Source organism: Danio rerio, chromosome 10, assembly GCF_052040795.2.
Source record: "Danio rerio strain M-AB ecotype USA chromosome 10, GRCz13ab, whole genome shotgun sequence".
NCBI classification, from domain to species: Eukaryota; Metazoa; Chordata; class Actinopteri; order Cypriniformes; family Danionidae; genus Danio; species Danio rerio.
The window spans coordinates 48,664,491-48,681,444 of NC_141030.1; the positions used below are offsets into that span (position 1 = coordinate 48,664,491).

Below are 16,954 nucleotides of genomic sequence, written 5' to 3' on the forward strand. Positions count from 1 at the left end.
CGCGTCAAATCAAATTCAAATAATTAGTAAAGCGGGAATATTCAAATTTTATTGCATTACTAGATCGTCATTCATTGCATTACTAGATAAATTATTATGTATTTGTATATATTGCTTAGTAATTCTGTATCTTTAAATTAATTTCTAATCTATGCGTATGCGGTGTGAGTGCGCGCGCGCGCGTCTGTGTGAGTGAGTGTGCATGTGTGTGTGTGCGCGCGTGTGTATAAATATGAGGTTCATGAACTCAGCTCTGATTTATTCTGCAAAAATGAGCGGTCGGGTCGGAGATCTCAGTCCTAAACAAGCAGAGGCTTTAACACAGGCAAGTACATGCAGAATTTTGCTTACATTTATTAAATAACTTACACTACCTTTCAAAATTTGAGGTGATTTATTTATTTATTTATTTTATTGAAAGAAATTAATACGTTCTTAAAATCAGTAAAGATGCACTGAATTTATCAAAAAATTATATTTATAACTGTACAAACGCTTTTATTTCAAATAAACACTTTACTTATGAACTTCCTTATCATCTATGAATCTTAAAACAATTATTATATCATAATAATCATAGAAAAATATTCATAAATGTCTCTTGATTTATATATAATCATATTAGAGTGATTTCTGAAAGATCAGGTGACACTGAAGACTAATATAATGATTCTTATATCACAGAAGTTAATTACACCATCTATTTACATAGAAATTGGTCACCCTGAAATAAAATGTTTTATTAATTAAAGCATTTTTTACTGCATTTGGTATCCAATAAATGCATATTGTGTTGGTTAAAACTCTGAAATATCCTCTCTTTGGTCAGTTTCGGGAGAAATTAGAAGATGTTTGGGATCAACTGTCCAATCAAACTGATCATTACCTGCTCCGGTGGCTCAGAGGTGAGAATTTTGCTGCACAAATATAAACTTTTCTGCTGTTTTCAGTAAAAAAGTGTTTAATAATGTAGTGTAGATCTCTGACTGATGAACTTTTGACCCCATGAACCTGATTAACAGTCTGACAATACAAAAAGAAAGCACTTTTGAGTTTTTCCTCATATTTCTATGGTTTTTCTGCAGCATTGGCTTTATCTAAACCACGTTTATCTAGAAATCAATGCGGTGTGTTGAGACAGAACATCCCAAAACCATCTGTTGACTTTACTTTTAGAAAAGGAAAGTTCAAGGTGACTTTCTTGTGAATGTATGCGTCAATACTTATCTGTTTTTAACCTTTGCAGAAATATTTGCTCTCTCCCTTTGCACTACATTATTATATAAGATCCCAAAGTCCTTGTGTGCATGTAGAGGGTTATTGGAGAATCTATAATGTGTTTTATTTCAATATTTAATTGTCTATTTATTTATTTTGGCAGCTAGAACGTTCAATGTCCCGAAGGCTGAAGCAATGCTTAGGAAGGTAATAACACATTATTATTTTTGTTATTATTATTATTACTATTATTATTATTATTATTATCTTATTTTGTTGTTGTCGACTTTTTTTAGAATTAAATGTAAAATTCACTTTTCCCTTAAAATAAAAAAGTTTTAAAAACATTCTTATCATAAATGTGCTTTTTTTACTTTCTTTTTATAATAAAATTAAATAAAAAAAAACATTTATAAAATTTTCCACAAAACTATGCAACAGTGCAGATGTTTTCAACATTAATAATTAATCACTTTATTAGGTACACCTGTCCGACTGCTCGATATTGCAAATTTCTAATCAGCCAATCACATGGCGGCAGCTCAATGCATTTAGGCATGTAGACATGGTCAAGATGATCTGCTGCAGTTCACACCGAGCATCAGAATGGGGAAGAAAGGGGGTTTAAGAGACTTTGATCGTGGCATGGTTGTTGCTGCCAGACGAGCTGCTCTGAGTATTTCAGAAACTGCTGATCTACTGGGATTTTCACGCACAACCATTTCTAGGGTTTACAGAGAATGCTTCGACAAAGAGGAAATATCCAGTGAGCGGCAGTTCTGTGGGCGCAAATGCCTTGTTGATGCCAGAGGTCAGAGGAGAATGGCCAGACTGGTTCCAGTGGATAAAAAGGCAACAGTAACTCAAATAAGCAACCGAGCTCTGCAGAAGAGCATCTCTGAACACACAACACGTCCAACCTTGAGGCGGATGGGCTACAGCAGCAGAAGAGCACACCGGGTGCCGCTCCTGTCAGCTAAGAACAGGAAACTGAGGCTACAATTCACACAGACTCACCAAAACTGGACAATAGAAGATTGGAGAAACGTTGCTGCTCTGATGAGTCTCCATTTCTGCTGTCGGATGCTCGGCTCACAATTTGGCCCCAACAACATGAAAGCATGGATCATCCTGCCTTGTATCAGCGGTTCAGGCTGGTGGTGGTGGTGTAATGGTGTGGGGGAGATTTTCTTTGGGTCCATTAGTACCAATTGAGCATCAACGCCACAGCCTACCTGAGTATTGTTGCTGACCATGTCCATCCCTTTATGAGCACAGTGTCTCCATCTTCTGATGGCTACTTCCAGCAGGATAATGCAGCATGTCATAAAGCTCAATCATCTCAGACTGGTTTCTTGAACATGACGATGAGTTCACTGTACTCAAATGGCCTCCACAGTCACCAGAGCTCAATCCAATAGAGCAGCTTTGGGATGTGGTGGAACGGGAGATTGGCATCATGGATGTGCAGCCGACAAATCTGCAGCAACTGTGTGATGCTATCATGACAATATGGAGCAAAATCTCTGAGGAATATTTCCAGTAGCTTGTTGAATCTCTGCCATGAAGGATTAAAGCAGTTCTGAAGGTAAAAGGGGTCCAACCCGGTACTAGTAAGGTATACCTAATAAAGTGGCCAGTGGGTGTATAAGCAGGACATTTTTATAACATCTGAAAAAATCCTTTTTAAAAAAGAAATATATAAATTCCTATATTTGTATTCCAGCATCTGGAGTTTCGCAGGCACATGAAATTAGAAACAATCATTGACGACTGGAGTCCACCAGAGGTAACTCATACAATATTAATAAATAATTAAAGATGACTACAAATATTCAATATTATTATTTATTATAAAAACTGCCATCACGACTGTTCTCAGGTCCTGGAGCGCTATGTGGCCGGAGGAATGTGTGGTTATGATCGTGAAGGAAGCCCCATCTGGTTTGATATTATCGGCCCTCTGGATCCTAAAGGCCTTTTACTGTCGGCGAGTAAACAAGACTGTCTGAGGACCAAAATCAGAGATGCTGAGCTGCTGCGGCGCGAGTGTGAGAAACAGTCCAAAAAGGTACAAACATCTTAACATTTTTAACCCACAGAATGCATCTAAAATCAGTATACAGCAGGTCTGCTGAATGCTTGATTCTGATTGGCTGATGAGCATTCTGAGGTGTGCCATTCTTGTCAAATAAATCCACAGATAAAGTAGTTCCAGCAGGTTTTGAGCACATTACAATTCCACATAACCCTTGTTTTGAGTAGTTTTAAAAATTCTTGTCGGTTGAGTTCTTGATTCTGATTGGCTGATGAACATTTTAAGATGTTCTGTTGTTGTCAGATAAACACACTGATAAAGTAGTGCCGGCAGGTTAATGATTGCATCACTGTTCCACATAATCATCTCAGTTCCACTTAACACTTGTTATTTTTATTCATTTGTTTTTAAAAATGTAATTGAATGAAACACAAAATAACCAGAAGTAGTTCCGGCAGGATTTCAGCACATTACTATTCCACATAACACATTTTATTATTTTTCAAAGATTATTTAAATGAATGAAACACAAAATAACCAGAAAAACAACCCATACAAAATCACTAATTATTAACATTTATATGTATGTTGAATGCTTTATTCTGATTGGCTGATGAGTATTCTAAAGCGTGCCATTATTATAATATAAATGCACAGATAGAAGTCGTTCTGGCAGATTTTGAGGACATTACAGCTCCATATAATTATCACAGTTCCACATAACATTTATTTTTATTAGTTTTTAAAAGATAATTAATTGAATGAAGTTGGACTAAATAACAATTTGTAAAAAAGTATTACATCTATACTACAGATCTGTCGAATGTTTGATTCTGATTGGCTCATAAGCATTCTAAGGTGTGCCATTAAAATAAATGCACAGATAAAGTAGTTCCGGCAGGTTTTGAGCACATTAAAATTCCATATAATTTTCTGGACGCTGATTGTTAATTGGAAAAGGTAGCTGCTGCATTTAGTACTATTAACGTTGTTTAATCCTTTTTTAAGTGTGTGGTATTTTGTTGTAAATCTATTATGCTGTAGAACAAGTCACCTGAATAGGGTACAATTAAATTTACAATAACAGTAGTATAACGCTTGTTTTTATTAGTTTTTAAAAGTTATTTAATTGAATGAAGCACAAAATAACCAGAAAAACAATTCTGGTGTAAAAAATATTGATCATTAACATATATATACCACAGTTTTTTTGAATGCTTGATTCAAATTGGCTTATGAGCACTCTAAAGTGTGCCATTATTGTCATATAAATGCACAGATAAAGTAGTTTCAGCAGGTTTTTAACACACTACCTCGATTTTCACAAAACACTTTTTATTATTATTATTTTTATTAATTTTAAATAATGAATTTAATGAAACGCAAAACAATAAGACAAACAATTCGGGTGCAAAAAGTATTAATTATAATATTTATACTACAGGTTTATTACATGCTTGATTCTGATCGGCTGATGAAGGTTCATTCCAATGTGTGCTGTTATTATCATATAAATGCACAGATAAAGTAGTTCCGGCAGGTTTTGAGTGATAAACAGTTGCATATCATTATCATAGTTCCACGTAACACTTCTAATATATATATATATATATATATTTTTTTTTTTTTTTAATGGAATTGAACGAAAAACAAAATAGCCATAAAAACTTTTCTACAGCAAAAACATGAATTATTAACATTTATACTATATATGTCTGCTAAATGCTTGATTCTGATTGGCTGATAAGCATTCTGAGGTGTGCCGTTATATTGAGGTAAATGTGTTTTTGTGTGTTCTTATTGATCAGCTGGGCAAACACATTGAATCGATCACCATCATTTATGACTGTGAGGGCCTCGGCATGAAGCATCTCTGGAAACCTGCAGTGGAGATGTACGGAGAGGTGAGATTAACCTGAAATCAACAGCAGATATCTGTTTAAAGAACATCTGCTGATCACCATAACATAACTAAGTTTAAAAACACATATAAAAACATACATCATTACACCTCCTTTAAAAACTGAATATTTTTATCTATTTCTCAGTGAATATAGACAATATTTTGGTGCATTTACACAAAGCAGACTTATTAAACAGATAATTCCATTCAAATAAAATGCATTTTTTAATTCTTCTGTAATTGAAATATTTTGAGGCATCATGATGTATATCGTTATCAATATTATATTACAATATATTAACAATAATATAATGTTATCAAGATTTTAGATACATAATAATTAATAACCGTTTATTTTCTGTGTTTTTAACTCTCAATCAGAACGCGCCGACTGAATGGGCGTTGCTAATTGTAGACTCATAAGTCAACACCAACTGCTTTGATTGGCTGACAGTTTTGCATATAAACAGTTCTAAACAGGCAGTGCATTAGAAGTGGGTGTCAATCTTCTATGGAGGCGGAGCTTATCCACCTTATTACATCATAGAGCAAAACATGCTACAAGCTGCCTTCAATATATAACCTGATTTTATTGGTGTTTTGACTCTCAAAGTGTTGAGCTCTGAAACTTAAAAGTTGTTTATGCACTTCTATGAGCTCTTATATGTTAAATATCAAGGTTGATTTTGCTTTTCTCAGTTGATGACTCCTTTTTAAATGCATTTATTTGACCAACATGCAAATTAAATGTCCAAATATGTCATTTATCTGTATTGTTTCATGCACAATGAGTGGAATTTGTTTTTAAACATACTCTGTTGAATGTGATATTTATTTAATTGATGAGAAACATGCATCAGAATTGATATAATTGAGACATAACTTGAAAATGTTGTGTTTATTGGCTGTTAATTGATGTCATAAGCTTTTCTTTGTTTCCACGTCACTTGTTGATGACAGATTCTGACCATGTATGAAGAGAATTATCCAGAAAGCCTAAAAAAGGTGCTATTAATAAAAGGTGAGTAATTGTTTAATTATATATACAGTTAAAGTCAGAATTATTAGCCCCCTTTGAATTTTTTTTCTTTTTGAATATTTCCCAAATGATGTTAATCAGAGCAAGCAAATGTTCACAGTATGTCTGATAATATTTGTTCTTCTGGAGAAAGTCTTATTTGATTTATTTCGGCTAGAATAAAAGCATTTATTAATTTTTTAAACACCATTTTAAGGTCAATATTATTAACCCCCTTAAGCTTTTTTTTTTAATAGTCACAGAACAAACCATCATTATACAATAACTTGCCTAATTACCCTAACCTGCCTAGTTACCCTAATTAACCTAGTGAAGCCTTTAAATGTCACTTTAAGCTGTATAGAAGTGTCTTGAAGAATATCCAGTCTAATATTATTTACTGTCAACATGACAAAGATAAAATAAATCAGTTATTAGAGAACAGAAAACAGAAATTGGGGAAAAAATTAACAGAAAAAATTATATATATATATATATATATATATATATATATATATATATATATATATATATATATATATATATATATATACACATAAAACATATATATATATATACATAAAACAGTTCTGTCCGGTTCTCCAATCTGATTGGCTGATAGCCGTGATATATTTAAGTAATATCAGCACCCGTTCAGCCTCTTTACCCTTTGTGTATTACTCCGCCCACATACAGCCAGCAGAAAGCAGACACTACAGATCTACAGTGTAAAAGATGCTTGCTCAGCTGTTCAAACAGCTGAATCAAACGCGTAAGAAAGTAGTTCCTCATACAAAAGGGTGTTTGAGACTCTCCATGTTTGATTTTGTTTTTATATACACAATTATGCCGTCAAACTGTTGTATAAACGCAACATCACACGAGTAGCAGCATGATATGGCTGTATATTGGCACTGGTAGGGGCACTAAGGCATGCCTCCCACCAGTGCCGATATACAGCCATATCGCACTGCTACTCATGCAATATTGCTCATATATATATATATATATATATATATATGTAAATAAAATTGTTGTGTTACCATAGCAACTATAGTCCCCTGCTGAAAAATCCAGCTTAAACCAGCCTAGGCTGGTTGGCTGGTTTTAGCTGGTCGACCAGCCTGGTTTTAAAGGTCTTAGCTGGTCAGGCTGGGAGAAGACCAGCTAAAACCAGCTCAACCAGCTAAGACCAGGCTGAAAATGGCTGGAAACCAGCCTGGAAGTGGCCAAAACCACAATAAAATGGTTCAAACACACTACAGTGTTTACTATAAGTTATATTTGTTGTCATCATATTTTGTTTTGTGTATATTAGTAATCTTATTTGATTTTCATATACTTTATTGCTTCAAATGAAAGTGTGTTCTGTTGTGATTCTTCTCATAGCTGCTTGGTTTTGTATTAATGGCTAATGAAGCAAAAATAGAGGAAATACTGCAAATAAAGTGACCAGCTCTAATTGACTTTATTCTTTAATAAACACACATTTAAACCTTTTAATGTTTTAAATCTTCTCTCTGCAGCTCCTAAACTCTTCCCTATTGCATACAATTTGGTGAAGCACTTCTTGCGTGAAGAAACGAGGCAGAAAATCGCTGTCCTGGGCTGTGAGTTGTCTAATTAGTGCCGTGTGTTAATGCAAACCCCATGTGATTATGTTTGACTGCAGTAGTTGCTAGAAGGGATACAGCTGAAGCCAGAATTTCATTCATTCATTCATTTTCTTGTCGGCTTATTAATCCGGGGTCGCCACAGCAGAATGAACCGCCAACTTATCCAGCAAGTTTTTACGCAGCGGATGCCCTTCCAGCCGCAACCCATCTCTGGGAAACTTCCACACACACCCATTCACACATACTCTCATACACTACGGACAATTTAGCCTACCCAATTCACCTGCAGCATGTGTTTGGACTGTGGGGGAAACCGGAGCACCCGGAGGAAACCCACACGAAGGCAGGGAGAACATGCAAACTCCACACAGAAACACCAACTAAGCCAAGGCTCGAACCAGCGACCTTCTTGCTGTGAGGTGACAGCACTACCTACTGCACCACTGCCTCACCCAAGCCAGAATTTAAAGAGAGTTATTTATCTTATTTATTAAATTACCCATTAAATTGTATTTTATTAACATCTACCCCCAACCCTAAACCCAGCCATCACAGTGATGTAAAAACCGTAATTATACAGAGGATTTTTATTGATTTAACCATTAAATTGTATTTTATTCATGTCTACCTGAACCCAAACCCCTTACAGTAATGTAAAAACAGTCATTATAAAGATAATTATTCATATAATTTATTAAATTACCCATTAAATTGTATTTTATTCATGTCTACCCCCTCCCCGACCCTAAATCTACCCCTAATAATGTAAAAACAGTCATTCATTCATTCATTTTCTATTAGGCTTAGTCCCTTTATTAATCCGGGGTCGCCACAGCGGAATGAACCGCCAACACTCCAGCAAGTTTTTACGCAGCGGATGCCCTTCCATCTCTGGGAAACATTCACACACTCATACACTACGGACAATTTAGCCTACCCAATTCACCTGTACCGCATGTCTTTGGACTGTGGGGGAAACCGGAGCACCCGGAGGAAACCCACGCGAACGCAGGGAGAACATGCAAACTCCACACAGAAACGCCAACTGAGCCGAGGCTCGAATCAGCGACCCAGCGACCTTCTTGCTGTGAGGCGACAGCACTACCTACTGCGCCACTGCCTCGCCTGTAAAAACAGTCAATGTTGACATAATATAAATAATTCTGGTTAACCTCTGGCCACAGCTGTATCCCTTTATTTTCTCCTGTGATCTCCAACTTACAGCAAACTGGAAAGATGTGTTGAAGAATTACGTGGACGCCGATCAGATCCCTGCGGCCTACGGAGGATCTCTGACTGATCCTGATGGAAACCCGCTCTGTACGACCATGGTGAGATTCACACAAGCGATTAATCTACCACTGTAAACAATTGATTGATTGATTGATTGATTGATTGATTGAGTTTTTCCCATTGTCTTTGATGATATCGTGACCGAAGCGCAACAGAGAAGTGAAGTAACGTCAATATACAGTGTCTTTAACACTCGTCTGCTGTTGTCCCCACAGTTACGCTATGGTGGTGTAGTGCCCAAATCATACTATGTTCGAGACTCGATCAAAGTCCAGTATGAGCAGAACATCACCATCAGCCGCGGATCCGCACACCAGATAGAGTACGAGCTGCTCTTCCCGAACTGCCTGCTGCGGTGAGCACCACAGAGACTCTTCATGTGGTATAAGTTCCATGTAGTCTCTGTCTTAAGCTTATTCCTAATTCTGCCTGGCTTCGAATTGTGAAAACTGTGAATGCTTTTATACTTGACTCGCCTGCCATTGTACTATTTATTTGTAGCAACATTGCTGGAAACCTGTAACCATTGACTTCCACAGTGTTTGTTTTTCCTACTATAATAATCAATGGTTACTGTTTTACAGCTTACTTTCTTTTTTTCTGACTTCTTTTTGTTCTGGCTGCACCAGAGTGTTTTAGTGGTACTGGTGCAGTCAGAAAAAACACAAAATAAGATATTTTGAGGGATGTCAGAAACCTGTAACCATTGACTTCCACAGTATTTGTTTTTCCTACAATGGAAGTCAATAGTTACCGTTTGCTAGCCTTCTTTCTTTTTTTCTGATTGCAATAGAGTGTTTTAGTGTTGCTGGTGCAGCCAGAAAAGAAATTATTTTGAATGATGTTGGAAACCTGTAACCATTGACTTCCACAGTATTTGTTTTTTCTACTTTATTAATCAATGGTTACAGGTTTTCAGCTTTCTTTCTTTTGTTCTGACTGCACCAGAGTGTTTTAGTGGTACTGGTGCAGTCAGAAAAAACACAAAAGAATATATTTTGAGGGATGTCAGAAACCTGTAACCATTGACTTCCACAGTATTTGTTTTTTCTACTTTATTAATCAATGGTTACAGGTTTCCAGCTTTCTTTCTTTTGTTCTGACTGCACCAGAGTGTTTTAGTGGTACTGGTGCAGTCAGAAAAAACACAAAAGAATATATTTTGAGGGATGTCAGAAACCTGTAACCATTGACTTCCACAGTATTTGTTTTTTCTACTTTATTAATCAATGGTTACAGGTTTCCAGCTTTCTTTCTTTTGTTCTGACTGCACCAGAGTGTTTTAGTGGTACTGGTGCAGTCAGAAAAAACACAAAAGAATATATTTTGAGGGATGTCAGAAACCTGTAACCATTGACTTCCACAGTATTTGTTTTTCCTACTATAGTAATCAATAGTTACAGGTTTCCAGCTTTCTTTCTTTTGTTCTGACTGCACAAGAGTGTTTTAGCATTGCTGGTGCAGTCAGAAAAAATACAAAAGAAAATATTTTGAAGAATGTTGGAAACCTGTAACCATTGACTTCCACAGTAATTGTTTTCCTACAATAGTAATCAATGGTTACAATTTTCCAGCCTTCTTTCTTTTTTGTTCTGACTGCACCAGAGTGTTTTAGTGTTGCTGGTGCAGCCAGAAAAAAAATATACATTATTTTGAAGCATGTTGGAAACCTGTAACCATTGACTTCCACAGTATTTGTTTTTCCTACAATGGAAGTCAGTAGTTACCGTTTTCTAGCTTTCTTTCTTTCTTTTTTCGGACTTCTTTTGTTCTGATTGCACCAGAGTGTTTTTAGTGTTTCTGGTGCAGCCAGAAAAAATACAAAAGAAGATATTTTGAAGCATGTTGGAAACCTGTAACCATTGAATCCCACAGTATTTGTTTTCCTACAACAGTAATCAATGGTTAAAGTTTTCCAGCTTTCTTTCTTTTTTTGTTCTGATTGCACCAGAGTGTTTTAGTGTTGCTGGTGCAGCCAGAAAAAAAATATTATTTTGAAGCATGTTGGAAACCTGTAACCATTGACTTCCACAGTATATGTTTTTCCTAAAATGGAAGTCAATGGTTACAATTTCCCAGCCTTCTTTCTTTTTGTTCTGACTGCACCAGAGTGTTTTAGTGTTGCTAGTGCAGTCGGAAAAAATACAAAAGAAGATATTTTGAAGAATGTTGAAAACCCGTAACCATTGACTTCTACAGTGTTTGTTTTTGCTACAATAAAAGTCAATAGTTACAGGTTTCTAGCTTTCTTTCTTTCCTTTTTAGGACTTCTTTTGTTCTGACTGCACCAGAGTGTTTTAGTGGTACTGGTGCAGTCAGAAAAAAATACAAAAGAAGAAATTTTGAGGCATGTTGGAAACCTGTAACCATTGACTTCCACAGTATTTGTTTTTCCCACTAAAGAGGTAAATGGTTACAGGATTCCAGCATTCTTCATAATATCACCTTTTGTGTTCGGCAGAATAGACAACTCAGAGGTGTAGAAGCACTGGAGATGAGTAGAAGATGAGCGAATGTTCATGTTTGAGTGAACTGTCCCTTCAAGACTCTTTTCTTGGACTGTTTTGTCCTCCAGATTCATGCACTTCATCTGTGTTTTCCTCCTTGTAGATGGCAGTTTGCGAGCGAGGGCTCTGATATCGGTTTTGGACTTTTCCTGAAGACAAAAGGCAGCGAGACGAAGAAAGTGGAGGACATGCAAGAAATCCTGCGAAGCGAGCGCTATAATGCACATCTGGTTCCTGAGGAAGGATCTTACACCTGCGAGGAGCCCGGCATCTGTACGTCAGCTCTCAGTGTGCAGAGCATCATGGGAAATAACACTGAATTTACTCTAAATTTGACTTGCATGCAGACATATAGTAACATTCAATAAGTAAGGGGAGGTTGTTTTCTCAGAATAAAGTCCAGCAGGTTTATCAGCAGTTTACATTAGCTGCATTATTGTTATTGTTGCATTAATAATCACATTATGGGATGTTGATCTCTGCTCTACAGTTTAACAAAGTGACTTTTGTTAACATTCTAGGGGTTTGAATACACAATATAATGTTTTAGAAATAATATCTAGAGAAATAAGTCTGTAAAACAGGGTTTCTGCGGGGTCTTAAAAGGTCTTAAATCCCAAAATCAAAATTTTAAGCCCTAAAAAGTCTTAAATTTACTGAAATATTGTGTTGTAGGTCCTAAATCTTTTTTAAACGGGTCTTGTTCATGTATTGCTGCCCAATCTACCCAAAACCCATACAGCAACAATCCATCTCAACCAAACTTTTCACCTCTATTTATAACAATGGTCTAATTATTTTCCATACAGTAAGATTTGTTTAAAAGTGCTCCATGCATTTACTGCTGAGGACAGATTGATGTGCACAGATTCAGTTTATTATAGTTTTTAAAACATTTCTTAATTTTATTTTATTTTAAAGAAAGTTTATGTTGGAAAAAAGTGCATGGATATAAGTAGAGCTTATTTAAAATAGCAATATTTTAAATATTTTGCTAAGAAATATCAAAAATATTTGTAAAAAAAATTATTATTAATGTAATATATTATTAAATATCAATAAAAAATTACTTATAATATATATTTTTAAGGGCAAATAAAAATATTTTGCATCTGGGCCATTTGAAAAACTCCTTAGCCCTTTATGAGTCTAAAATTTCATTCATAATAGTCTTAAAAATGTCTTTAAAAGTCTTAAATTTAACTTGCTGAAACCTGCAGAAACGCTGGTAAAATAACAGAAAACGTGCTGCAGTTTATTTCAAGGTTTCTGTAGTGTAATAAACAACACCAACACACACAATACAGCCAGGGGCGCAACTACACATATACTGAGAGGTATGCGGGTTCAAGTTTTGTAACTAAAATAAAATAGTTTTGAACAAAAAAAGTTACCAAAAGGCCTGATGTATCAATATGACACATAATAAATTTATAAAAACATGTATATTGTATAAAATGGATCTTGATAGAAGGATTAAAAACATTTCAGTTCCAAAAAATGTGAATATTCGGACAATTTGTTCATGTGTCAACTTTAACAGGGTTAAGAATCATTATAATCAAGTATATAATATTTATATAGGTGAATTTTTAATCCAAATATTTTATCTGAAATATCGGTTTATGTGAAATAGGTCTGTACTTACATAAACATACATTTTGTGTGATCCCTCTTATTTAGGCAAAATAATTAAATAATTAATAATAAATAATAATAAATAAAGAAAAAATTCAGATTAATCTTATAACTTTTGACCTCAACTGTACTGTATGTATGATTTGACAGTTTTATTTTGATAAAAATTGTTAAAAAATCTAAAAATACATTTACATGAACACTTTACGCTTGGCTCTGCGACTGCATGTTATTGTGTTGATTTTGAATTAAAATGTGTGTGCCAACGTATGCAACTCATGGTATAATTTTTTATTTATTAAAATACAATATTATACTCATACAAAATGCAAAAAAAAAACATTTTTAACAAAACATATTTATTTATTTATTTATTTATTTGAAACTTTTAATAAGGATAATTTCAAAAATAGTTTTGGCACAATGGCGCCCCCCATGTGTGGCGCCCCTATGCGCCGCATATACTGCATACCCCCTTTTTGCGCCACTGAATCCAGCACTGCACACCATTACACACGCTCATAAACGTCACTTTTACAATGTTTCAAGGTTAAAAGTTGTTGGAAGAAAGATCAAGATCCCATAAAGCAATTCAGAAGCAGAAATAAACTGGAAAAGATAAAATTATGAATGCAAAAATATGGAAAACTGCTAATTTACAGATATTTTTTTTTTACATTGGATCATATTTTGCAAGTGTGTTTAATAACTGTTCCTGTTTTTGTGCAGATGTGGTCCGCTTTGACAACAGCTACAGTGTGCTTCATTCAAAGAAGGTCAGCTTTACTGTGGATGTGCTCCTACCTGAAGGAAAACAGCCTTGACGTTCATTATATCAGACTATTTGTGTCTTAACAACAGAATCAACAGATGGAGCTCTTAGGAAGTCTCTGTGAAGTTCACTTAGGTTATTAAAACAACAAACATTTCTGAACGTTCCAACAGATAGTTTTTTTAAATGTTGTAATTCTGAAAAATACATCAGATTTGGAGATGTAAACGATTTTTTAATTTTAGAATTCTTTTTTTCCCCTCAAACTGTGAAAAAAGACATCAGAATTTGAAGATGTTAAATAGCCAGAATTATTATCTTTCCTAAAAATCATCATTTCTGAACATTAAAATTGTACATTTTTAAATTGTGATTCTGGGAAAAACATCAAAATTTCAGTTATGTAAATAGTAAAAATGACTTTCAATTTTGCTGGTCACTGGTTCGAGTCCCCGCTGGGTCAGTCGGTGTTTCTGTGTGGAGTTTGCATGTTCTCCCCGTGTTGGCATGTGTTTCCGGGTGCTCCGGTTTCCCCCACAGTCCAAACACATGCGCTATAGGGGAATTGAATAAGCTAAATTGGTCGTAGTGTATGAGTGTGTGTGAATGCAAGAGTGTATGGGTGTTTCCCAGTGTTGGGTTGCAGCTGGAAGGGCATCCGCTGTGTAGAACATGTGCTGGATAAGTTGGCAGTTCATTCCGCTGTGGCAACCCCAGATTAATAAAGGGACTAAGCTGAAAAGAAAATAAATGAATGAATGAACCTTATAATTTAGGGATTTAAAAAAACTGCATAATTTGCAGATGTAAAATATCCAGAACTATTATCATTTTTATCACATTTATCTCATTTGGACTTTTCCTGAAGACAAAAGGCTGCCTCAAATTGTGAAAGAAATAAATCTGGCTTTTTTCCCCCAGATTGCAGGAAATATGTACAGCATTTTTGATTGTGATTCTGATTTAACAAAAAAACTTATTAGAATTTTTTTTAAATCCCAGAATAATCCCCAAAAAATCTGACTTTGCTTTTTTTCTCAGTTAAGAGAAAAATCTGAATTCTGAGAATAAAAAGCCAAGATATTACATACATCATATTAGGTAAGATAATGGGTAAATACTTTAATAATAAGATTGCTGATATAATAGGGAGTCATTGTAATGTGTCAGACATTGTAATGGTTAGTTAGGGATCTCTTGTATAATCTTAAATAAATGTGTAAATGTGCATGGAATTGAGAATAAAGCAGCTGTAAAGGGACAGTGTTGAAGAGTTGATGTGTTTATAACACTAGAGGACGCACACGCATCATGTTTCATCATTCATCTGAAAACATGCACTGATTGTCAATAAATCACTCCGCAAACAACAGAACAGAATTATTTATATATCACATGCCAAATCACTTTCATTACTGTTATTACACATGTTTGTATCTATTGCACTGTTTTAATTTACTCTGTTTATTTATTTATATATATATATATATATATATATATATATATATATATATATATATATATATATATATATATATATATATATATATATTTATTTATTTATTTATACAACAGTTCTGTCTGGTTCTCCAATCTGATTGGCTGATAGCCGTGATATATTTAAGTAATATCGGCACCCGTACAGCCTCTTTACCCTTTGTGTATTACTCCGCCCACATACAGCCAGCAGAAAGCAGACACTACAAATCTACAGTGTAAAAGATGCTTGCTCAGCTGTTTAACTGTCAGCTTATGATTTGAATCAAACGCGGAAGAAAGTAGTTCCTCATACAAAAGGTTTTTTGAGACTCTCCATGTTTGATTTTGTCTTTATATACACAATTATGCCGTCAAACTGTTGTATAAACGCAACATCACACAAGTAGCAGTGCGATATGGCTGTATATCGACACAGCCATATCACACTGCTACTCGTGTGATGTTGCTCATGTATATATATATATATATATATATATATATAATTTATTTATTTACATATTATTTATTTATTTATTTTTAATTAAGACATTTAAAGCGCCAGTTTAAAACAAACTAATTATTATTATTATTATTATTGTTGTTATATAATTTATAAATTAATGTAAAGTAGTATTCCATCTAGACTTTGCAAAGTATAGCTTAATTTTTGTGACACTGTAAAACAATAATTCATATGTTTGCAATACTGTGAGGGGTAAAAGGCAGGGGTAGATGTTAACGGAATACAATTAAATGTGTGATTTATTAAATAATATAAATAATTATTACTGTTTTTACATTGCTGTGAGGGTTGGGGCAAACAAAGTACAATTTAATGAGTAATTTAATTAATAATATGAACAATACTCTGTTATAGTTACAGTTTTTACATTACTGTAATGGTTAGGGTAAGGGTAGGGTTAGTCACCTCAATAAAAAACAATGTAATGTATAATTTAATAAATAATATGAATAAAACTCGATATAATGATGCTTTTACATTAGCCTACTGTGATGGTTGGGTTTAGGTTTGGGGTAGACATTAATAAAATACAATTGAATGTGTAATTTGATTAATAATATGAATAATATTTGGTTATAATCACTGTTTTTACATGTGAGGGTAGCGGTTGACGTTAATAAAATGTAATTTAATGTTTAATTTGATTAATAATATGAACAATACTCTGCTGTAAGTACTGTTTTTACATTGATACAATGGTTAGGATAAGGGTAGACTTTAATAAAATACAATTTAATGGGTACTTTATTAAATAATACATTTTGTTTTTACCTTACTGTGGGGGTAGACGTTAATAAAATACAATTTATTATGTAATTTGGTTAATATTATGAATAGTACTCGATTATAATTACTGCTTTTACATCACTGTAAGTGTTGGGTTAGAGCAAGACGTTAATAAAATACCATTTAATGAGTAACTTAATTAAATCTCGTTACCTTTCGGACG

General features: G+C 34.4%; 2 protein-coding genes across 8 annotated transcripts in view; both read left to right on the forward strand.

The window, feature by feature from the left end:
* Positions 1-16,954, forward strand: part of myo18b (myosin XVIIIB) — an 880,426-nt gene that overhangs the window by 533,994 nt on the left and 329,478 nt on the right. The gene's annotated exons all lie outside the window — the stretch shown is intronic.
* sec14l7 (SEC14-like lipid binding 7) lies at positions 179-15,264 on the forward strand. Of its 7 annotated transcripts, none has more exons than XM_087271434.1 (12): positions 179-325; positions 830-905; positions 1,382-1,425; positions 2,945-3,007; positions 3,101-3,289; positions 5,065-5,160; positions 6,120-6,180; positions 7,704-7,787; positions 9,018-9,124; positions 9,302-9,441; positions 11,697-11,866; positions 13,961-15,264. In XM_087271434.1, exons 1-12 carry the CDS (start codon positions 203-205, stop codon positions 14,053-14,055), a joined length of 1,248 nt encoding a protein of 415 aa, XP_087127560.1. In that variant the 5' UTR covers positions 179-202; the 3' UTR covers positions 14,056-15,264. The 7 variants fall into 7 exon arrangements, 3 of the variants coding, with proteins under 3 accessions (XP_087127560.1, XP_087127561.1, XP_087127562.1); XR_015501544.1 differs by having other exon boundaries at positions 199-325; positions 9,302-9,872; positions 10,170-11,866; XR_015501547.1 differs by having other exon boundaries at positions 199-325; positions 7,704-7,934; positions 8,629-9,124; positions 13,961-14,476.